Raw genomic sequence first — 25,331 nt, 5'->3', positions numbered from 1 at the left:
TCACACACAAGTAAAATTTTGCTGAAGATCACTCAAAAGCAGTTGCAGCAGTACATCGACAGGGAACTGCCAGAAATTCAAGCTGGATTCAGAAGAGGATGTGGAATGAGGGATATCACTGCTGATGTCAGATGGATCCTAGCTGAAAGCAGAGAATACCAGAAAAATATTTACCTGTGTTTTACTGACTATGCAAAAGCATTTGACTGTGTGGATCATAACAAATTATGGATAACGTTATGAAGAATGAGAATTCCAGAACACTTAATTGTGCTCATGCAGAACCTGTAAGATGTTTACCTGTGTTTTATTGACTAGACAAAGGAAATAGACTGTGTGGATCGTAACAAATTATGGACAACACTATGAGAACAGGAATTCCAGAACACTTAATTTGTGCTCATGCGGAACCTGTACGTAGGCCAAGAGGCAGTCATTCAAACAGAACAAGGGAATACTGTGTGGTTTAAAATCAGGAAAGGAGTGTGTCAGGGTTGTATCTTTTCACCATACTTATTCAATCTGTATGCTGAGCAAATAATCCAAGAAGCTGGATGATACAAAGAAGAACGCAGCATTAGGACTGGAGGCAGGCTCATTAACAACCTGCAATATGTAGATGACACAATCTTGCTTGCTTATAACTGAAGAGGACTGAAGCACCTATTGATGGAGATCAAAGACTATAGTCTTTGGTATGGATTACACCTTAACATAAAGAAAACAAAAATCCTCGTAACTGGACCAATAAGTAACATCATAATAAACGAAGAAAAGATTGAAGTTGTCAAGGATTTCATTTTACTTGGCTCCACAACCAACAGTCATGGAAGCAGCAATCAAGGAATCAAATGATGTACTGCGTTGGGCAAATCTGCTGCAAAATACCTCTCTAAAGTGTTAAAAAGCAAAGATGTCTCTATAAAGACTAAGCTGTGCCGGATCCAAGCTGTGATGTTTTCAATCGCCTCATACGCATACGAAAGCAGGACACTGAATAAAGAGGAAGAATTGATGCCTTTGAATTGTGGTGTTGGTGAGGAATAATGAATATACCATGAACTGTCAGAAGAGCAAGCAAATCTGTTTTTGAAGAAATACAGCCAGAATACTCCTTAGAAGCAGGGATGGCAAGCCTTTGTCTCACATACTTTGGACATCTTATCAGGAGGGACCAGTCCCTGGAGAAGGACATCATGCTTGGTAAAGTAGACGGTCAGCAAAAAAGAGGAAGATCCTCAACAAGACGGACTGACACAGTGACTGTAACAATGGGCTCAAGCATAACAACAATTGTGAGGATGGTGCAGGACCAGACAGTGTTTTGTTCTGCTGTACACATGGTCGCTATGAGTCAGAACTGACTCAGCAGCACCTAACAACAACAACAACAACATGAAAATCCTACATCTAACATCATACTTAAAGGTGAAATACTGAATACTTTCTAAGATCAGGAACTAGGCAAGGCTGTCTATTGTTAGAATGTACCGGAAGTCTTATTCAATAAAATAAGGCAAACAAAAGACATAGTTGTGTATATAAAAAAATCTAAATGAATCTGTAGAAGAATTACTGGAACTAATAAATTATTTAGGTCAGAGGATACAAGGTCAATATACAAAACTCAACTGTATTTCTCTATACTAGCGACAACCATTATCTGGAAAATAAAATTTTAAAAATTATCATTTACAACATTATCAGGAACTCGAACTCAAAATATTTAGGAATAAGTTTATCAAAAGATGTGTAAGATCTCTAAACTGAAAATGACAAAGCACTGCTTAAGAGCAAAGAAAGAAGACCTAAATAACAGAACAGATAAACTATGTTGATAGAGTGGAAAAGAAAATAGCAAGACCCAACCAACAAACATAAAAAATGAAATTTGGCTGGACTCTAACTAAGAAAAAAAGTCAGCCACATAAAATTTTTTTTCTACAATTGAGGAAATTTAAATATTCTAGGATAGAAATATGATATTGTAGCATTAAAGCTAAATTTCTTAAGGAAAAGTAGATATTGTGGTTATGTAGGAGAACGTCCTTTTTCTTAGCAGATGAATGCCTAAGTATCAAAGGATGACACCTGTATTTTACTTTCAAGTGATTCACGAAAAACAGCACACACAGTTGCACACATATATAAAGCAAATGAGACATGTTAAACCACTACTGACTCTAGAACTGGAAGGTGTATAAGTGCTTACTGTATTTGTCTTAATTTTTCTTTGTTTTGAAGATATTCAAAATAAAAATAGAAGAGGGGAATAAATGGAAAGGATTTTGAAAAGAAGGTCTGAAGAAAAACATTCTGGGCAGAGAGAACAGATGAGCTAAGAGGACTTAAAAATGTGTTGATAACTTGCCCCAGCTACGCTGCTGAGCCAAGGAACAGGATTGGCACATAGAGCAGACCTGTACCCAACATGCTGCTTGGAGCTAAGTCTAGCTAAACTCTGTCTAGGTCAGCCAAACTCTAGACATGTCTCAGGCTGAAGGAGGGCCTGCTCCAGCAGGAATGAGACTAAATGCTTATTATTGTATGCCAATGAACTTCGGTGTGTTCTGTTACAGAGCATTACTGTGGCAAAAGCTAACTAGTACATGGGAAAATAACTTAAAATTTTGAAATCAAGAAATGATAGTATTAGAGTGATATTTTATGAACATTATTCTTTTGGCAGAGTGAGGCATAGTCAAGAATGAGTACTATGCAACTATAATGAATAATGAGGAGTCCATGAAATATAACATGGATTAAACTGGAGGATATTATACTGAGTGAAATAAGTCAACCACAAAAGGATAAATATTGTATGGTCCCACTATTATAAAAAGTCAAGAATAGATATATACACAGAAAGTTACTATGGTTACCAGGATTGGAAGAGAAAGGGAGGGGAAATCATTTTCTGGATAGCAGACAAATTGTTATTTTTGGTAATGGGAAAGGCAATACCAAATATGAGTGAAGTCAGCACAATTTGAACAAGGTAAATAAAGACACTGAGAAGTACACAAGAAAAAAGGGCAATTTCAGTGAATGCTGTAATATATACAATTTTGGAACAACAGTAACAACAACCAAAAATATGTGTGTGGTTACATATGTAGATATGTATGTATGTATGTGTATAGGAAGGCATATGCAAGTAAAGGAACGTGTGTATAGGTGTATCTGTAGGTATAAGTATATACACGTTTGTGTCTGCTGCATATATTATCAATGTATACATAACAAAGCACATACGGGGCACAGTTATGAAGGCTTCCTAGACATAACCAAACAACTTGCAGGACTGGTTTACTGGGTTAAAAGTCTTAGGACCATAGTCTCGAGGACAACTTAGTCAATTGGCATAACATAGTTCATAAAGATAATGCTCTATACATCTTAGTTTGGTGAGTAGCATCTGGGGTCTTAAAAGCTTGCAAGTGGCCATCTAAGACACAACTATTGGTCTCTACTCACACAGAGCAAAAGAGAATGAAGGAAATCAAAGAAAAAGTAGTCCACGGGACTAATAACCCACACAAACCATGGCCTCTTCTAACCTGAGATCAGAACTAGATGGTGCCCAGCCACCACTACCAACCGATCTGACCAGGGACACAACAGAAGTCCCGGATAGAATGGGAGAAAAATGTAGAACAAAACTCAAATTCCTAAAAGAGGCCAGACCTACTGGACCAACAGAGACTAAAGATAACTCCCAAGACTATCGCCCTAAGATATCCTTTGAACTTGGAACTGAAGCTATCTCTGGAGGTCACCTTTTATCCAAATAATACATTGGCTTACAAAATAAATGATATCACCCGTGAATAATGTGTTCCCTTAAAACAATCAACTATATGAGACCAAACAGTCAACATCTGCCCAAAAACAAAGAAGAGAAGGCAATGAGGGGAAGGGAAACTACATCAATGGAAACAGAATGGAAATAATGAGAATGCTGACACATTGTGAAAATGGTAATTAATGTCACAGAATAATTTGTATAAAAATCGCTATGTAAACTTTCACCTAAAACACAATAAAATATTTTTTTAAAAAAAAAGGTTTATATAATTTCCACACGTTTCAAACTTTTGTTCTGAAGTAGCTCTAATGAAAAAGGAGAGTAAAGACATACATAACACCACTACTCTCCCATTAAGCTCTAAATTTAGGGACTCTTACAGAAATCAATTCATGTCCCATTGACCTTTGATACATATTTTTATTTTAGATTAAAAAAGGCAAACTGCAGTTTCTTTTCCCAACAGCAACCAGTCTGCAGCTTGTATAATATATCCTGCAAATATACAGACTATAGAGAGAGTCTGATATGATATATATGTTTTGAAAAGAAATGCTCTATTAGAACAAAAATTAACGATTCAGAAACCAGGTTTGGTTCAGAAACAAAAGATAAATTTCAGCCAAACTTAACCTTGGAGGAAAATTATGGCTGAGAGTTAATTAGCTATAGGGATATTAGAAACTGAACAGAAGACTGATCCAAAAGACCTGCATACAAATTTGCATACAAAATCAAGAGTTTAAAAAATACAAAAATCTATCTGTATGGAACATAAAATTAACAATTAAAACATCTTCTCCAGGAAGCCTTCCTTAATCCTTCTGAGTTATGTGTTTTCGTAGCAGCCTACGTTTTAGCTCATCTAGCACTTACCATGCTATTATCATAAACACTCATTTATTTGTACGCACACAACCTTTCGAAATTAAAAGCTCAACAAGGGCAGAAATCACATCTTTTGTTTATCACTGCATCCATAATGTCTTATAAAATGATGATCACATAGGAGGCACTCAATAAATACTTGCTAAATGAATTAAGAAAAAGAAACCATGTGGCAGAAGTTCAATACAACTATACATTCAGTATTATTGCCTAAAATGTATAAAATAAAACCTATACATGTATGGTCATAACACTTTTATTTCACATTTAGGCTTATAAACCTCAGTTCAGGGGTAGTATATGGTGAGTATATATGTATGTCTTAACTGTTTGGTTTATTTAAGGGTTCTCTGCCAAAAAAAGAAATTTTTTTTTAAATCACTTGTTTAGAAGATCAGCATATATGTAGCAAGGAGACTAGACAAGACACAGGTAAGTCTTTTCTTTTGGCATACCAGTATCTCTACAACACACTGTGTGGAAACTCAGGAACTACTGAATAACCCAATTACTTGCCAGTAAACTCATCTATCTAAAAATAATACATCCATTCCTGACAGCAGGTACCAAAGTATCTTTCTTACGATGCCATTTGGAGCACTGGAAATGACTTTTAATTCAAAAGTTTTCCAAAGGACATGACATAAGGGAGGAATAATTGTATCCATATAGCCTGAAATGACTAGGAAACACACAGTCCTGTTCTCTAGTTCCCAATCCTGCTCCAAGGTTAGGTCAAGAAGGAAACTGTTTTAGGGGGCTTCCCCTAATTCTTAACCATGGAGCAGAGAGAAGGAATATGTAGTTATCATACATAAGCTGTCTTTGAAAAAAATAAGTTTCTGATAAGTAACTTGGGTTTCTCTAAAGATGAAAATGAAATAGTTAATATTTACAGGTATCTACTTATGGAAAAAGTTTACTCCAAAGTAAAGAGTAGAAGAAAGGTAAGTGACAACCCTAAGGACTCCCGGAAAGAGATGTCTAAGAAACTGATACGTGATCATACTGTTTTTGGGTATGTAACAATTTGAAACAAGAATCCAGTTTCCTCATAACCCAAATCAATCAGGTAAAGTGGTGTTTTCCGACCAAATGGTGGTGGTGGTGGTGATAATGAAATCATCATTATGCCTTATGAATATACATAAATTTTAAGTGTTTTCACACATATTGAATAATTTGAACGGTACATCAATCCTGGGAAACTATCAGGGCAGGTATTTTTATCCTTATTTTACAGATAATTCTTCATTTGCATATATGATAAAGAAGAAGGCTTATTCAAAAGCACACTGACAGGAAGCAGCCCAGACAGGGTTTTGATTCCTAGTCTAGGGCCCTTAACACAATACAATGCTATTTACAATTATGGAAGTATAAAACTCTGGGCCTAAGGGCATAACATAAGAGCAAATCCCCTTCTAGACATATTATATTACTATATCTGCTGCTGGTACAGAAGAGTATTAGAAACAACAAGGACCTTGGAAGTAGATTTGGATTAGGATTTCAACTCTGCTACTTACTGGTTTAGGATCTTTGACACAGAGATTCATTTTCCAGTCTATAAAAAGGGGTAACAGTATCAACTTTACAGGGTTAAAAAGGTTAAATGAGTTATATATGTAAAGTGCTTACATGAATTAATGTACAAAGGAGGCTATACATTAATCCTGGCTATTGTTAGCATTCAATAAATGTTTGATTTTCCCTTCCCCTTCAACTAGCAAAAAGTTAGTATCCTCGTATCTACCACGGCTCCATCAAAAAGGACTATAAAGATGGAAACCTATAGGGTTCATCCTCAGTAGAGATCAAGGCTTCTGAGATAGGCAGACAACTTAAGTTACTTGCTGAAATCCTGCCTGTAGTTATGAAAGGAAAAAGGTTCAATTTCCTTCCCTTCTTCTACCTTCTCTTTTTCTTGTAGTAAAAGGAAGATATTTTTAAAAGGAGGAAAAGTACTTTTTAAAAGGGAGAATAAAGTTAAGCTGAAGGGAGAGATAAGTGAGTAATTATCGGGGATAGGATCCAGCTGAAAAAGTATCACTGACATAGCAGGAAGAGAGTCCAGAGGAAAGGAAACAATCTAATTAATCTCTTGAACACTAGGCAAAAGGCATACAGAAAGGTAGAGACCCATCATATGAAATTAGAGTACCTTCTTAACAGCAGTTTACTGCAGAATCCAGTTAACCCTGAAATGCTGCAAGAAAGCCTTGTTCTGGGGAAAGGTAAACATAAGAATGATTTGTTTCCCTAGGAAATGAATGGCTATTATTTCTTCAATTACAATGAGAAGAGAAATGACTTGTTCTAGGAGTCTTGGATACACTAAACACAAAGAAGAAAAGTAAGTCCAGGAAGTAGTTGAAAAAATACCCAGGAGCTTCAGTGAAAGAATAAAAAGGAAAATAAGTGATACATAAGGGTTCTTTCTTAGAGCAGATTATCTCCTTTATCCTCTTATCATTTACCTTAGTACTTACTAACCAATTAGGATCTGAAAACACTAAAGGAGTTGTTAAGGAGAGAAAACTAAAGATCAAAGGTTCATGTGAATTTTTCAGTCACTCTACAGGCTGAAAACATATGCTTCTCCCTTAGGTCATGTCTCATGGACTCTTAAATAGCATCTCAAGAATACCAAATGGCATAACAGAGATATACCTACCAGCTGTCAGGGATGACTCAAATCCATCTTTAATGCAACAGCTGAGACTCTACCTCTTCATATAACTTTGAACTGCTACAAGTGTAAAGGATACTATTTCTTACACTGGGAAAAAGGGCAGGAAAGAACAATAGGCAAATTAATGAATTATATATATGTTTCCAATTTTAAGTTAGTCATTTGTTTCAAATGAAATGTTCTACTTTGATTGAGGCTATTAGTACCCAACAACAAAAGATCATGGGTTTAAATGTTCGTAATAACAGCTAGGACCCAGTCTCCTTCATATGATACCAAAAAACCCAAACCCATTGCCATTAAGTCGATTCCGACTCACAGCAACCCTACAGGACAGAGCAGAACTGCCCTATAGGGTTTTCAAGGAGGGGCTGGTGGATTCGACCTGCTGACCTTTTGGTTAGCAGCCTAGCTCTTAACCACTGTGCCACCAGCACTCCCCTTCATAGGATAACCACCTGTAAATACAAAAGACATATTACTTAAACTAACAAATGATGTTCTTTGTAAGAAAATGTAAGAATTCTAATTCATTAGTATGCTATTGTTCTGCCCAACTACAGACAAGTTTATCGATAACATGCCTTAAAAAAGTCAAATGAGATGAAAGTTCCAAATTACATATATTGTTTTTAAAGTATAGATGATAAATTTTCCAAAATGCTACAGTATATATATTTCAATGCCAATCTAAAACTATAACATATTAATGTTAAAAGGAACAATTATCAATCTGTTAGTAGGAATGTGGAAAGAGGAAAATAAAGTAACTACTGGACCTACCCTATGTAATATTTCTAAAACTTTTAATGCAGTATGAAGAAAACTGTTGAAAATTCTTCTTTCAGAAGGGGGAATGCCGATCTTGTAGAGTTTCAAAAGATGTACCACAACTTCCTTAAAAAGTTCTACTATCTTGAGGAATAGTGGAGGCTCAAGTACTGACCACCAGTTTTCTGTTATTAAAGGGTGAACATGCAAATAAATAAAAAAAAAATCACAATTTTCAAAATCATATTGACTTTTCTTCTAACCCTTGGAAAATCCCAGGAAGATGCACATAACATAATACTTTGTATGACGTTTTTAAAGCTTATAAACAGCCCCCCTCCAAGTTAAAGAATACTAGTCCTAAAAGCCCAAAAAATAAAGTATGAAAGGCCTACTGAATTTACATTCTCAGTGTCTTAAATTAACAACTTACCAGTATACTTAATATTAAAACCAGTTATAAAAAATACTTTGTATATTAGAATTTTAATATTTAAACAAAACATACTTGAAATCATATTGCTCTAATATTTAAGGATCTTTCCAAGTTTTATCTCTAGAGTTCACCTAACATAAAGTTGAAATACTGAGAAGTACCATCTTTAAAAATGCAAGGTACTCCTAAAAATCAAAGACAGAAGCTGAACACTCTAAAGAATAATATGTATTCTCTTCCCTAAGTTCACTATTTGTAGTTATTAGCATTAGTAAATAATACCATGATCCTATAAAACAGGTAGAAAGAATATAAAGACATCTGACAGCAGGGAAGCAAGCCTCTTTAGTGAGTCCCTGCTTTACTCTGTTACTGGCTAATTCCCTCAGACTTCTGGATTCTACCTCTTGCCTGCTGTTTCCTCCGCTTACCCTCAGCCTAAAACTTCTTGTCCTGATTTTATTACTTCTATATATCGCAGCTCCACATATCTGGAAAATACTATTTAGGAAGGAAAGCACTGGGTTAAAGGCAGCAAGCAAACTATAAACACCAGGAAATAGAGCTAGAATCCATATAATTAGAAAAATCAAGGTAAGAAAAATTTATGCCAGAAACACGGAGCAGATAAAGAGACAGAACTGCAACATCAGCTGAGCAGTAGAATCTCTTCTCCATGCAGAGAAATAAAATCAAACAGCAGCAAGTGAAGAAGACACAAGGCAAAGGGTTGACATTTGACCTCAAAAGGATTTAATAGCCATGTATCTTCAATTTTAATTGAACAAACTCTTTTACTTCTTTAATAGCAAGATCATTCTGCAGGGGATGAGGGAAGGGAGTATGGAAAACAGTTTTTCTCTTTCCTGACACTGTCTCTGCTGTTGTGTTTGATTAAAATTCTAGTATCTAACATGCTTTGCCTTCAACAACTGGCACCAAACAGTATTATAAAGCAACAAAAGCAAAAACAGATTTATTTGTTCCTAAGACGATGTCAAATAAGTAAGACAGCAAAATTTGAAATGGCAAAATAGTAAGAACTTTTGGGCACTTTCATTTAAAGAGAAAAGGTTTCAAAAGAAAGTAATATTAAAATTCTTACCAAGTACTTTCAGTGGTGCCTTTTCTAGGTTCACAAGAGCTGTACCAAAGGGAATTGCTATTGTTGTGAAATTGTTGGAATCACTCATCAGGGGACATTCTGGTAGAGTAAGATAAAACCTCAGTGCTTCAACATCAGGTAAGGAGCTAGTCAGTTTAGGAATAAGATTCTTTTCCAAACTAGCTGCCACCTATATTTTGACAAAAAGTAAAACCTACTTCATTTAAAATGAATGTACTTCCAAAACAAAAAAGAAAGAAAAAGAAAAGTCTTGTACTATAGCAAACGTGAAACAGTGAAGAAGAAAAAAGATAATGTCTTACAACTAATGTACTCTGGAACACGATGAAAATTAATGCCTGCGTATGCTAAGAGAACGCAAAAAATCTTGTATGCAAATCTCAAGTTAAACTCTCTACACCTCTATAGCTATAAAAACACTTAACCAACATGGTAATGTTAAGTAATCAACGGTTAATTACAAAGGTTTGGAAAAATTTATATAGATACTTGACAGCTAAATTGCAAATGCTTTAAAGTGAAATCTCATTCTTATCTTATTTTAGTATATTTAATAAAATCACACAAAATATATCATAATGAAGAGTCTATGAAACTGTAAAGTTAATCACGCTATGAACACATAAAATAACATGGAATGAAAAACTTATCAGGCTAAATAACACAATTGTATTTTAAAAACAAACCTGCTGAGATATCTGAGGATGATCAGGTTGTATAAGTTTGTGGAATAAAAGCCTAGCAGCAGTCATATCAACCCCTGAAAATCTGGTGCCTGTTCTATAGTGATCATCATTGCTTGAAAACAAAAGCAAAAATATATGTATTTTTAATTCAATTCCAAATTATTTCACTCCTTATTTACCATAATAAAATTTGAAAATTTCAGCATACCAAGGAATTGTTACTTACCTAACAGCTAAAAAACTTCCATTTAGGCAACCAGAGGAGGAAAATGTTCCATCTATCTCACTAAAAAATTCAACAATCCAAAAGTAACAAAATAAGAAATTTAACTTTTCTTTTTTAAATAGAAATTAAAATGAATGTTTAATATTTAATGCTACAGAGCACTCCTCTGACACCCAATTAGACTAAATCAGAATTACATAAATTACTAAAAATTGATTAAATATTACTTGATAAAAGTATTACCATTTAATCTAGACTTTCTCAAATATTACTTTCATCCTTCTAATTCATCAAAATAATGTGATATTCTTTAAAAAATTGTTACATACTTGAAAGTTTTTTTTTTTTTTTTTTACATAAACATGAACATTGAAGAAATTCCACAAGTGGTGAATTGAACAGGGATGATAGTTTTTTGAAGGCTGCTCTCTGTGCGTTTCAGAAAAGCTTTAGTTTGGAAAAACAATCTAGAATAAAAACCAGCCTATCAAAGCTCCCTATCCCAAATAGCACCATCATCAAAAAACAAATCAACAACTACTAAGAAAGTTAACCTATAAGTAAAATATTCAAGAAATAATACTCAAATCATTTCAGGTGGTATAAAAGTTAAAAGATAGTGATCACTATGAAGTCAGAAGGAATACACTTCAAACCCAGTCCTAAAGTGGTTCTATTTATGTTTTAAGTTATCCTTAAAGGAATCTTTACGTGTATGAAAGAAGTGCAAATTATATACATTTAAATGAGGTCTTTAAAAAAATCTATTATTATGGAAATTCTAGACATTGAAACTTTTGTATATAAACCAGTTAGTGAGTTTAAATGAAAACCCCAAGTAAAAGCTGTTCTATATTTGGAGGAGCCCAGGAGATTGTGTTCATGTATGTTTGTGAAGGTGAAAGGTTTTCTTACTTGGCTATCTCCACAGGAACTCTTCCAGAAGGGTAGCTCAGCCATTTCTGAACTAGAGCTTCATTTACAGTCCAGATCTGCTTTGAAGGATCAGGACATCTAAAGTCATCTGGTGGGCCACAGTTCTAAAATTTAAAATAAGCGGATTAGTCAAAGAGAAAAGAAGATATTATAAATAACTTAAAACCAAGACATGTTCCCATATATATTTTTTTAAAAAACATAAAGTAAATATGTAACTACTCAACTACTAAAAATAGAAAATATTCTATTTTGCAGATCTGAGAAAAAAGATTTTTAAAAAACAATTATTTGTAACACATAAAAAATAATATGTCTCCAAAAATGGGTTTTAAAATTCTTCAAAATTATTTGAGCCTAGTAATAATTTATATGACCATATTGTTACCTGGGGACTAGAGTAATGTGAAAAGCTTTGATCTCCACCTGAGAAAATTCTTTTTACACAGAAATAGTCTTCATAATCTGTGTTTAAAAAAAAAAACAAAAAACTAAGATTTATATCACATTTTTCCAGAACATCAAATGTTTTAAAAAAAAAAATTTTGTTGTTGAGAATACGACATAGCAAAACATACACCAATTCAATTGTTTCTACACGTACAGTTCAGTGACAGTGATTACATTCTTTGAGTTGTGCAACTGTTCTCACCCTCCTTTTCTGAGCTTTTCCTCCCGTTAACATAAACTCAGTGCCCCCTAAGGTTCCTATGTAATCTTTCAAGTTGCTGTTGTTACTTCGATCCCATATAGACAGTTCTTAAAACAGCTGACAGCAGACATTTTTTTTACTACTTAAGCTATACTACTGTTTGGTTTTAAGACTTCAGGGGACATTTTTTGGCTTAAGGTTTAAACATTATCTCAGGGCAACAGTTTCCGGGGTTCATACACAGCTCCGGTCTCACGGTCAAGGAGGCAGTTTTTTATAGAGGCAATCAGCCACACATTCCATTTCCTCCTCCTCCTCCTGACTCTTCTTCTTCCTCTGTTGCTCCAAGCAAACAGAGACCAACTGTTGCACCTTGGATGGCCTCAAATATGCTTTTTGATTTTCTCTGAATCATCTAACTTAAGTAGACTTTTCATCCATGGGGAAGAAACTGACCAAGCGTTGTACATTAAATAATCCCACAAGCATAAACAGCACTTGGTTAAGTTTACAAGTTTTTTTCTGTCCGGCACACAAAAAAATTGTATTTTCTAGTGTGTATCTTTGTTATTTCAATGTATTAGCTCAAACTGAAGATAATGTAAAAATGGAGTGAAAGCTTTCAAAGATAGCTCAGAAGAAAATAAAAGTTAAGAATATTCACTCTTATCAAGAAAGATAAACAAGTGTTATAACTTCTTGTAAATATTTCATAAATGTAAAATTATCTTCTCTGTTAATATAACTGTACAAAAGTAATATGACACACACAGCTTTTTTGTTCACAGCTATTTGGCAATAAAAAAATAAATTAGATCTAAGGGAGTAAAAATCAATAAGCAAACTGAGTTGGAGCAAATAAAAAAATATTCAAGGTCTCTTCCCTATTCTTCTCTTTTGTACCACAACTGGAAATAGTACTATCTAAAATGCTGCTGGGCTGGTATTTAGAGGTTGTTGTTGTGTGCCATCCAGTCGATTCCAACTCATAGCGACCCTCTGTGACAGAGCAGAACTGCCCAATAGGGTTTCATAGGCTGTAATCCTTATGGGAGCAGATCACCAGGTCTTTTCTCCCAAGGAGCGCCTGGTGGGTTTAAAGTGCCAACCTTTCAGTTAGCAGCCATGCACTTAACCACTGTGCCACCAGGGCTCCTTATACCAAAACACCAAAGATCCATTTTGTAATTTAAAGCTGATTACTTCCAAATATAATCTATCTCTGTCATGCTACTCCTGAACTATCACGCTCAGCTAACTCTTCACCTTGTATTATTTGTGACCATGGTTACTACAGAACTATAAATTATTTTCAAGAATAATTTCAATATGATTATTTCCTAGCACAATGTTTTACTTGTAAGAGAGCTCAATAAATACTTGTTAATATGAATATAAAATAATTTTTATCTACCTTAGAATATACTAATAACAAGGGCTTCAGAGACCAGACAATTAATATGACCAAAATTTTCACAAGTCACAAAAATGCCCTAAGGCCAAAAACAACTTTTAGGCACAGATTTAAAAGGGTAAATCTAAAATATTAAATAAGTCAATCATCAGATTTAAAACCTTTTCTCTACATAAGTTTAACAAGTCTACATGAAACTGTTCACTTCCTTAAGATTTAGCAGGTTGTTACTTATTGCTAAAACGTGATTTGCCCTCTATAAATAATTCCCTAGAAGAGGGATGATTAATCTATAGGACACAGATTGGTTTAGGGGGCTGTGAGTTGGATACCAAAAGTTATTTTCCTTATAATTATTACTCCAAAAAATGTTTGAAACCCAGTAATTTGTCCTGTGGAACTTCCTGCAGATGAATTTTGCCCATTGTATTCCTGTGGCTTTTCTTAACGTTTTGTTTGGTCTTCTAAATTTCTTGTAAACTGGTTGAATCTAGAGGGACTTCCATCAGCAGGATTATTTTGCCAAAATTACTTACATAATTCGGGGTGGGGGGAGGTATTCTTTCCTTAGGAAACACATGTCTGGTTCAGTTCATTTTTGTAATGTTAACTACCACTGATGCTAAATCCTTAAAGACTACTAATTCATTGTGGATTGGAAAATGGTGAAATGCTAGCATTCCTTCTTAATCTTCTAGTTGTAACACTAACTTCCTCATATCTACTTCATAATGTGGTAGGGAAGGAAGGATAAATACTTGATCCTTTCTATTTATTTACTTACTTGTTTTTCTTATTCTCTTACTGTTTGTCTCATCAACATGTATCAGCAGTTTGGATATTCAAACTATTAACCTAAATTGTATCTGCTGCAAATATTTTTCCCAAACAATTGTTTAATTCTATTCATGTTTTGACTTACAGATTTAACTACTTCCTATTTAATCAAATGAATTTATCGAATTCTTTAGGATGATTTGCCTTACTTTTATGCTGAGAAAAGCTTTTTCCATTCTCAAATAACAATAATTTCCTTAACTATCTTATGAATTTTTTACATTTAACTATTTATACTTCATTTTAGTGTATATTGTGGAGTTAGGATCTAAACTGACTCCTCACCCTCTCATTTTTGTGTTGAGTGACTCTTACCCCTTCTCCCTGGTGGCACAGTGGTTAAGAGCTCAGCTGTTAACCAAAAGGTCAGCAGTTTGAATTCACCAGCCGCTCCTCAGGAACCCTATGGGGCAGTTCTACTCTGTCCTATAGGGCCGCTATAAGTTGGAACTGATTTGATGGCAATCGGTTTGGTTTTGGTTTTTTTCTTTACAAATTAACGAGTTGCCATGGAGTCAATTGACTCATGGTGATCCCATGTGTGTCACAGTAGAAGTGTGCTCCATAGAGTTTTTAATGGCTGATTGTTCAGAAGTAGAGTGCCCGGCCTTTCTTCTGAGGTGCCAATGATAAACTTAAACCTTCAACCTTTCAGTTAGCAGCTAAGCCTGTTAACCGTATGCACCACCCAGGGACACCCTATACAGATGAGTGATGACTTTTTTTAAAAAAGTTTATAAAAAAGGCACTACCACTTCACCTGTAACACACAACTCTAAACAATCTTGGCTCTCTTTTTCTGCCCAAAAAGTGTCCTGAAAGTCCTACCCAGCACATCTCCAAGCAACCATTACCAATCAACTAGAGTGTGAACTTGAAACAAGACCTATATGTAATCCCTATATAAGGATTTGTCCCCCCTGGACTTTTCATCACATTATTTTAACCGGAATGTATATCTGAACACCAATAATCTGATCTGTTATAATTTTATGGTATATGTATACTGTATGTTGCAATATTTATGAGGATTAGTTCATTTTCTTACTCTTCTTTATAAAATACACTGTCAGGAAAAATTGTGAAGACTTAGAAATTTAAAAAAAATTATTAAGTGTCTCAATCAGGACATCATTCAGGAATATCTTCATCTTTCACTGTCTTAGAGCTATTTACAATTTTGTAAATTGACTAAGGTGTTTCTGACCCAAGCCACGTTTTCTTCAATTGTCTCATATGCACATGAAAGTTGCAGAGTGAAAAAGAAGAAAACTGATGAGCTCAAATTACAGAAGACTGAAGACACCATGGACTACCAAAAGAACGAACAATCAGTCTTCTTAGAAGAAAGACAACCAGAATGCTCTCCAGAAGCGAGGATGTCAAGATTCTGGCTTGTTTACTTTGGATACAATACCAGAAAAGACCACTTGCTAGGAAAGAACATCATGTCTGGTAAAATAGAGGGCCAACAAAAATAACAGAAATCTTCAACGAGATGGACTGACACAATAGCTGCAACAATGGACTCAAACATACCAATGATCATGAAGATGACCCAGGAAGGGGTGATGTTTTGTTCTATTATATATAAGGTTGCCATGAGTCTGGACAACTTAAGGGCAACTAATAACAACAAAATTGTAGGTAATTGATAGTAATGCAATGGACTCTTGCCCATTGACATTCTAATGAGTTCTGTCTGATGGAGAGATAATGTATTTCTCTTCCTCCTGTGGAAAAAGCTAGTTTTGTGTCTATTTCTAAATTCATTTCAGCATTCCTTATTTGCCAATATAAGTATGTTTCTTTGACTTTTCCTTTGATCTAGTTGTAATATATTACTAGTTCATTAATTAATGAATTAAATAAAATCTTTGACATGTGTTCATTTGATAATTTTATTAGAATTATGTTTACTTAAACAAATTATCTTTCAAAGAGTTCTGGAGGTCCCAATGAGATACCCAATGGATTCACCTGCACTGTGGGAGAAATAAACCTTGTGGGGGTAGTAAGGCTTATGTCCAGGTTAAGTCCAAGTGCCAACAGAAATTTGCTGACTCTCTGCTCCTCTAGCTTTTTCCTCTATTCTACTGATTTTGTGTTTTTCTTTGGTTTGTCTATACCCAATAAGTTATTCCTCACTGACAGTAACAATGATTAGAATTTAGTTTTATGGTGAATTCTGTAAATGTATTAATGGATTATAGAATTCTATTCTTAATTGATAAAGGACAGAAAATATGGTTGGTGAATCAAAAAAAAAATTTTTTTTTTGGTCTTTATTGAGAGCAGGAGTCCCTAGGTGGTGCAAACAGTTAACACATTCAGCTGCTAATCGAAATGTTAGAAGTTTGATTCTATCCAGAGCGCCTTGGAAGAAAGGCCTGGCGATCTACTTCCAAAAATTTAGCCATTGAAAATCCTGTGGAGCACAGTTCTACTCTGAAATGCATGGAGCCGCTCCGAGTCAGAGTTGACTCAACAGCAACTGGTTGGGGGCACTGGTGGTTCAGTGTCAGAATTCTCGCCTTCCATACCTGAGTTTGATTCCGGGACACTGCACCTCATGAGCAGCCACCACTCGTCTGTCAATGGAAACTTGCATGTTGCTATGACACTGAACATGTTTCAGCAGAACTACCAGGCTATGAAAAAGGCCTAGTGATCTACTTCTGGAAATCAGGTCAATGAAAACCCCATGGGTCCTGGGCAGGGGAGGATTAACCAATAGGCAAGATAAGCAACAGTGCTTACCTTGCTTACCAGATCATCTATAGGGAACAATTTCACATTTTTTCACCACATCAACAATTCTGCTTCTAGGTATAGCTGGCATCTGTCTCTCCCCTACCCAGAGCACCCTCCTACAGAATCAAACGCTCTTTTCAAATTTACAATCCCTGACAGGGATGGATTACCCAGTGATGTAGTGAAACCATGTGAATTTGTTCACTACAGACTAGTAAGTAAGCACAAGGAAGCCCATGCTTACCTTGCTTACTGGGTAATCCGCCCCCGACCATGGGGATGGCGTGAGACTGGGCAATGTTTCATTCTGTTATAAACGGAATCGCCATGACTCAGGGGCTGACTCGATGACAGCTAGTAACAACAACATACTGAGGTCAAATCAAGTAAGAATTTCATGTCCATAAGGAAGGAGAATAGCTCCTTGATTTACGGACTAGTGACTTTTTGTGTTCCTATGTGTTCTGTGTTTCTTGACCTGTGGTCAAAATCATAGAACTGAAGCAATACGCTCTCCATGTAGCTGTATATTTATGTCTCTATAATTCAAAAAGGCCTTTACCGCTCTCACAGTCTCATAGTATGAGACTGTAATGTTTACCTATCTCAGAAGGGTATCAATAAGTTACAGTACAAAGCCTCTTAAATTAAAGAAGCTCTGTTCTGACTGGCTTATACATATGTTAAATCAGATATAGATAAAATAAATAAAAAATTTTGAGTAAAAGTTTGGAATGGTAAAAGAAATATGGAAAAGTAAAATATACTTTGGTTGCAGTGCGTTAAAAAAGCGAATGAGGTTAACAGTGTTCGAAATTTTAAAATCTTTAAGTAGTAAATTAATGTTAATGAAAAAATCATATCTACTGAAAGAATAACAGAAAATAAAAATAAATCAGGTTTAGCTAAAGTAGCAGGGGTACAAAAGCAAATTAAAATTATTATTCTGAATAGGTAATATATTCCTATGGCTCAAATTTTTAAAAAAAGAAAAGAAAATGGTATACAATAAAAAAACTCCCTCTCATTGGTATCTAGCCACCACCCAGTTCCCATATGCCCTATCCCCTGATACTCCTTTATTATTTTATTTATGCAGAGTTTCCTTATATATATATAAGCAAATATAAACAAACTAACAACATACATTTTTCTGCATCTTTCAATTTTCACTTAATGATATATCTTGGAATTCTTCCACTTGACATAGAAAGTTTCATCATTTAAAAGCAGCATTTTAATAAGAACTGTAATGTGTATAGCAAAGCTTTAATATTACAGAACTTACCAATATCTGGTGGACACTGCCCATTATAAGGTAACCAATTTCCTTTTACAGTGAAAGGACTTTTTCTGTTGCTTGTTGAACCAGTTCCTAGCTGCCCATTACCACCAAGTCCAAAAGAATAAATTCGTCCTGATGAAGGAACAAAAGCAGAAGTGTGCTGCCTAGAGTAAAATGATAGAAAACTTCAGACTTAATTTTACTTTCCAAGCAACTTATGTTTAAAAAATCATAGCAAATATTAACTAATGAAAGTATTCTCTTAAAAGTACGTTTATCAGTAAAACCATTTCAGTTCTAAAATTTCTATATAAAATATTTTAACAACTTTACCCTATACTGAAAGACCTGTTCCACACAGGTAGACAGCATAAGCATAGTCCAGAAAATTTCCACAAATATTCAAATTTTAAAAGGTCTACATTCACATTAGAATCCCTTGTAAGAGATGAAACGGCACTAGAGGTAGCATTTAACTATGCAGTCCGAGGAAGTTCCCTACCATCCTTCCCTACCTGTCAGTTTCTAGCCTAGTGCTATGGCCTACGAAGGCCCAGCGTTTGGATTCCACCCAAAAGTTTTAGGTTAACAGCTGGGGGAGTAATCCAATCAGAATGTCTAGCATATATACCACTGTACGATAGATACAATGTTTCCTTTCTTTTGGGGAAGCCGATTCCTATTTGTATGCACTCAGACCCTTCTGGAAGTACTAGGGTGGGAGCAAAACAAAGAAACTGCAGAACTGAAGGTGAAAGATCCATCTATCTACTCTCAGTAACCAGTAATGTTTTACTACTGTGTATTTAGGAATGATTAAATGTGATTATCCAGCTCAAGTTTCATTATCTTCAAGTCTGGAAAACCACTATTTCTGTAAATATTGCCTCTCTCCTATTCATTCTATCTTCTTCTAGAATAGTATTAGACAAATGTTGGACCTTCCTAATATACCCTTCTAATCTCTTAATGGACGCCTTGGTGGTACAGTGGTTAAAAGCTACACTGCTAACCAAAAAGTCAGCAGTTTGAATCCACCAGGTGCTCCTTTGGAGACCCTATGGAGCAGTTCTACTCTGTCCTTTAGGGTCGCTATCAGTCAGAATTGACAATGGCAATGGTTTTTTTTTTTTTTTTTTAAATCTCTCATATTTTCTATTCTTTTTCCCTCCATGCCCCTTGTAATTTCCCTGAATCTAGCTTTCAATTCACTACTTTTCTTGTTAGCAGTGTGTCCAACCAGCTGCTTTACCTATCCACTGAATTTTTAATTTCAATGACTGTTTTTTCCCATTTCTAGAAGTTTTTTTTTCTCCCCCAAATCTACTAAGTCTTTTATTTCATTTAAAACCCTTTACATGTTGTGAAATATAATACATATACACCAACCCAGGACTATTTTGTGTTAATTTCTTAGATTATAAGGTTTTCAGGTCACAGGTAGTTAAAATCAAGCCCCATTCCCACCTTAGGGCAGCCCTGTGATTACAAATTCTCAGGGGATATGCAAGTCAGAAACCAGACCAAGAAAGAATATGCCAGTAGGGGAATATTTCATTGTCTATCCTTTTCTTGAGGTGGTTTGATTGGAAGGAGATGGTTTCTCAGGTCTCACTTCTGCTTCTATCAGGCTTCAGGTCTCATTTCCTGTCCCAAACTCCTTTATCATCTTATGGCACACTATTTATAAAAATGGCCACAATTATTCCTCTCCCTATATCCATATCCTTTATGACTTTTGCAGTTGTTCCCATCACGATGGGGAATCTACTTCTCCATATCTCAAATCTGAGCTCTGGCCCAGTTTTGGGGTGGTTTGTTTAAAAGTATTAGCTAATTAATACATCACCTAGATTGACAAATTCTTTCAGGGCAGTTCCCAAGTCAGCTCAAACTAAAACCCCACTGCCATGGAGTCAATTCTGACTCATAGCGACCCTACAGGACAGAGCAGAACTGTCCCACAGGGTTTCCAAAGAGTGGCTGGTGGATTCAAACTGCCGACCTTTTGGTTGGCAGCCGAGCTCTTAACTAACAGCTATGGTTGTCAGATTTTTTTGTTTGGGGACTGAGGATTTCCCTTACTTCCTGGCAAAACCATCCATGCTATTTAAATGGTGTTTTGATTCAGAAGGGTTTCAAGTATCTAGTCTTCCATGTTACTGGAAAACTAAATAGAATCTGCCTATGAGCCAGATGAGCCAACACTGGCCAAACTTTTTTAAAGCAGGGATACTCTTTTAACAAAGGAAAATGTTAAATGGAATCCTTGCATATGAAATAGACTGAAACCACTCTGAAGAACGAACATTGCCTATTCTGCCTCCCTCAGGAAGCAGCCACTGTGAAATCTCAAAGGAATATGTTAAGAGTTTGAAAATGACTGCAATACCGGTTTATTAAACTCCTCCTCAAATTGAGTCTACTAAACCAGTGGTTATTAACCCTGGCTACATACTGGAATCACCTAGGAGTGAACCTAGGCAACAATATACATTTCAGAAAAACTCTCTAAGTGATGATAGAGAAAAGTCCTAGATTGGATAGAATAGTTCACAGACACTACGCTATTACACTATTAGAATTTGAACCTTTTGCTTTTGGATCATCTCTTTGGTGGATTCACATTTCTGGTGCTCCACAAATGCCTCCTTTTGGGAGGTTTTTGACAGTTATGCAATAAGAAACTAAAACATAGTTGTTAGAGTACTGGCCACCTGGAAGTCAAACTGGTCAAAATATGGTCCCTCAAAAGGGACGTCCATAGATCTCACTCGGTATATAACTGAAATTTCTCCCTGACCGAACAGTTAAATGAATAAAACTGATGGAAAGAACTGGGTTTACAAAGCAAAGAATAACTATTCAAATCATGCACATTTTAGCTGTTAAGAATTACAAAATTAGATAATATTTAAAAATTTGTATACTATTTCACAAGGAATGATGAAATATTTCACCAGAAAAAAAATTACCTAAAAATATTGCCTTATACTCTTTAAATGGATAAACAAGTAAACTCTCTACACTTCTGGAAATATATATTCATGTGTAACTCTTCAACAGTCTGAACAAGATTTTGATAGTAAGCACCCCTAATCACTTATATGTGGAGTTTTTATTTACCTTTTATATATATACTGATTTATACATGGGAAAAGGAAAGTCTTTGTCAAATCAGTCCCATAAATAATTTACCAGATACACAGTCAAGCATACAAAACCAGGTGTACAAATAAACAGGACACAATGAACAAAATCCAGCAAAAAGAAGAAACAACAGAAATAAATCCCTATTGATTTCAGATACTGGATTATCAAAACAAGAGTCTAGAACAACTATGCTTAAATAGCTGCTTAATGTCCAAAGAAATAAGAGCCAAGCTTGAAAACTGACACAAAACTGGAAACCTTAAAATAAAAAAGGCATTTCAGATTTTAAATAGAACCTGTAAGAAATAGTAGAAGTGAAAAACCACAATAACCAAAATCACGATCTCAAAGGATGTATTTAACCAAAAGAATATATAGCAGGAGAATTAATGAGCTGTAATATAAATCATAAAAACAATCAAGAAGGCAGCAAAGAGGGAGCAAAAAAAGTGGAGAACAGGTAAAGAGAGCAAAAGGCTACAGGGTAGAGCAAGAAGATTTAACATACATCCAAGGTCTCACAAGAAGAGGAGAGTTAAGACAGAAGCTATAGCTGAAGAGGTAACTTAAAATTTTTCATACCTGATCAAAGATATTAATCAAGATTCAAGAAGCCCAATAAGAAAATAAGAGGAAATCCATACCTTGTCAAATGATAGCAAAACTGAAGAAGAGAAAGAGACAGAGGGGGTGAGAACAAAAATAATCTTAAAAAATGACTAGAGAAAAAGAGATCGTTTACCTCAAAGGAGCAACATAGTGACTAACAGCTGACTTCTCAACAGTAACAACTAAAGTCAAAAGAGAGTGGAATGCTACCGTCCAAAGTGCTAAAAGAAATTAACTGCCAAGCTAGAATCCTATACCCAGTAAAAATATCATGCAAGAATGAAGGTGAAATAAAGACACTTTCAGATACAGAGAAAAGGAGTGTCTGCTACCTGCAGATCCACACCCAAGAAAATCCCAGAGGATGGTGAGACAAAAGGAAAATGATACCACTTGGAAGGTATGAAGAACAAAAAAGTGGTAAATGTATATGCATTTCTAAACATACACTGATTATACAAAGCAATGTTCTTGTTGGGTTTAAAAAATACATAGAATGAAAAACTGGGAAGGGTAAGTGGAGATTCTTATTTTGTCTAGAAAAAGGCAAAGGTAGTGATTAATGTAAGTTAAGAATAAATGCTGTTATTTCTGTGGTAACCATTAAAATAAGGGTGTATTTTCCACGCTAGTAGAGGGGAAAAATAAAATTAAAAAAATTATCAACCCAAAGAAAGGCAAAAAAGAAGAGAGAAAAACAGAATAGGTGCCACAAACAGAACAAAATATGATGGCAAGTTTAAACCCAAATAAATTAATAATTATAAAGAAAATAATAAGGCAACAAAATGGTCCATTAATAAGACAAAGATTGTCAGACCGGATTTAAAAAAAAAAAAAAAACAAACCCTAACTTAATGCTGTTTACAAGAGGCTCATCTAAAACACAGGAAGACAAAGAATGGAAAAAATATATCCCAGGTAAACATTATCAAAAGAAAAGTTGGTGTAGGTATATTAATGTCAGATAAAACAGATTTTAAGGGGAAAAAAAAAAAATATTTTAGAGATCCAGAGGATCAACATTACAACATCAAAAGGTTCAATTCATCAGGAAGAGCTAAAATGTTAACTGTAGCAAAAGAAATAAAATGTTCACTGTAGCACTTAAGAGCATAGCCTCAACAGCAAAATCAAAACTTGACAGACCTACAAGGAGAAATAAAAAATGAGCAAACAAAAACAATTGAACATACAGAAGATTTGAACATTGTTAATAAACCTGACCTAATGGACGTACACAGAACACTGCATCCCACAACTGAATTAATTAATAAAGGAAAAGGCTAAAATGTAGGAAATGAAATCATGCATAAAATATGAATCATAAAGATGAAAAGTTGATACTCTGAAAAGACTAATAAACTGACAAACCTCTGGAAAGACTGATTTCTAAAGAGAGAGTAAGAAAGTAAGGATTAGTAACAATTAAAAAAAGAGATATGACTATAGATGTTTCAAATATGAAAAATACTGTGTGGTAAATCGAACCACTAATCCCAGTTCTTCACTATCTTGCAGTATTAACCGTGCATATTCTTTGTCATGGTCTCGGGCAGCATGTATTCCCCGTACCTTGACATTGGGGTTGGCCATGTAACTTACTTTTGGCCAACAGGATTTAGTGAATGTGATGCAAGCAGAAACTTTAGGTGTGTCTGTGCAGCTGAACTTGACTTCTTGTATATCTGCCATCATCATGAGAATAAAATGCCCCAGAGGAAGCCAATGCCCCTCTGGATTGGGCCTAAGATTGAGATGTGTAACAAAGCTACCCCAGCTGAACCACAGCCTAATAATGCCACCCCAAGAGACCTACAGCTTGAAATAAAGCTGCTCTGCTGATGTGCAGCGAGAACAAGAGGCACTCCAGCTGATCCATAACCCAAAGAAGAATCACCTCAGCCAATTCACAGAGAAAGCAATCAACATTTATTATTGTACGTCACTGAGATGTTTTTGCACAGCAATAGACCAAAACAGATATTGTAAACTTTACGTCGATAAGTTTAATATTTAGGCAAAATGGAAAAACTCCTAGAAAAATTAACTTGCAAATAAATGACTCAAGAAGAAATTTAAAAATGTGTTATAACCATTAAATATTGGAAGAATATTCTTAAAACTACAAAAAAGAAAATGCAAGGCCCAAATGGTTTTAATGACAAGTTCTACCAACTTATTTTAACAAAATAGAAGAGTTATGTTCCTCAATTTATGAGACTAGAATAATCTTGATAATAAAATCTGTCACAGAGAATAATAATGGAAAATTAGAGGTGAACCTCACTGATAAACATATATACAAATAATACTAAACAGAATACTAGCCAACCAAATCCAACACTATAAAAAAGGATGATTACCAAATTGGAAGTATTTCAATAAAACAGAGCTGATTTAATTAGAAAAACCCATCAATATCTCCACCACATAAACAAATTAAAGGGAAAAAAATCATATAATCATCTCAATAGATGGAGAAAGAGCAATCATAAAAACTTAACATACATTCATGATTAAAAACTCTTAGCAAATAAGGAATAGAAGAGAAATTGCTTAATCTAAGAGTATCTACAAAAGTTTACAGCAAACATGATACTTAATTGTGAAATAGTGAAAGTTTTCCCAGGGAAAGGAAATAAGACAGGGATGTCTCACTCTTCAGCACTTCTAGTCAACATTATACTGGTGTCCCAGTCAGCACAACAAGGCAAGAAAATTATATAAACGTACCTGCACACCCATGTTCATGGCAGCATCGTTCACAATAGCAATAAGATGGAAACAACCTAGATGCCCATCAACAGATAAACGGATAAACTACGCTACATACACACAATGGCGTACTACACAACGATAAAGAACAATGATGAATCTGTGAAGCATCTCATAACACAGATGAAACTGGAGGCCATTACGCTGAGTGAAATAAGTCAATCACAAAAGGACAAATATTGTATGAGACCTGTACTGTAAAAACTCTTGAAAAAGTTTACACACAAAAAGTAACAATCTTCGTTGGTTATGAGAGATGGGAAGGGTGGGGGTAAAT

General features: G+C 35.0%; 1 protein-coding gene across 18 annotated transcripts in view; it reads right to left on the bottom strand.

The window, feature by feature from the left end:
* HERC4 (HECT and RLD domain containing E3 ubiquitin protein ligase 4) overlaps window positions 1–25,331 on the bottom strand; it is a 116,376-nt gene that overhangs the window by 41,916 nt on the left and 49,129 nt on the right. For 11 of the 18 annotated variants that reach the window (XR_002825623.1, XR_002825624.1, XM_023740775.1 and 8 more), the window contains 7 exons: window positions 18,518–18,678; window positions 11,961–12,037; window positions 11,552–11,676; window positions 10,637–10,696; window positions 10,411–10,522; window positions 9,704–9,893; window positions 8,175–8,347 (listed from right to left, as the gene is read on the bottom strand). Coding sequence is in view for 12 of the 18 variants with exons in the window: in XM_023740775.1 (XP_023596543.1) it covers window positions 8,175–8,347; window positions 9,704–9,893; window positions 10,411–10,522; window positions 10,637–10,696; window positions 11,552–11,676; window positions 11,961–12,037; window positions 18,518–18,678 (898 nt within the window). In the remaining 6 variants the exon portion in view is untranslated. Of the gene's footprint in view, window positions 1–7,373; window positions 7,479–7,784; window positions 7,850–8,174; window positions 8,348–9,703; window positions 10,523–10,636; window positions 10,697–10,972; window positions 11,677–11,960; window positions 12,038–18,517; window positions 18,679–25,331 lie in introns of those variants that run through there. The other 7 variants (XR_002825625.1, XR_002825626.1, XM_023740778.1 and 4 more) reach the window with 7 other exon arrangements.

The sequence above is a fragment of the Trichechus manatus genome, unplaced genomic scaffold, assembly GCF_000243295.1.
Source record: "Trichechus manatus latirostris isolate Lorelei unplaced genomic scaffold, TriManLat1.0 scaffold00163, whole genome shotgun sequence".
Lineage (NCBI taxonomy): Eukaryota > Metazoa > Chordata > Mammalia > Sirenia > Trichechidae > Trichechus > Trichechus manatus.
This window is presented reverse-complemented; position numbering and strand designations above follow the sequence as displayed.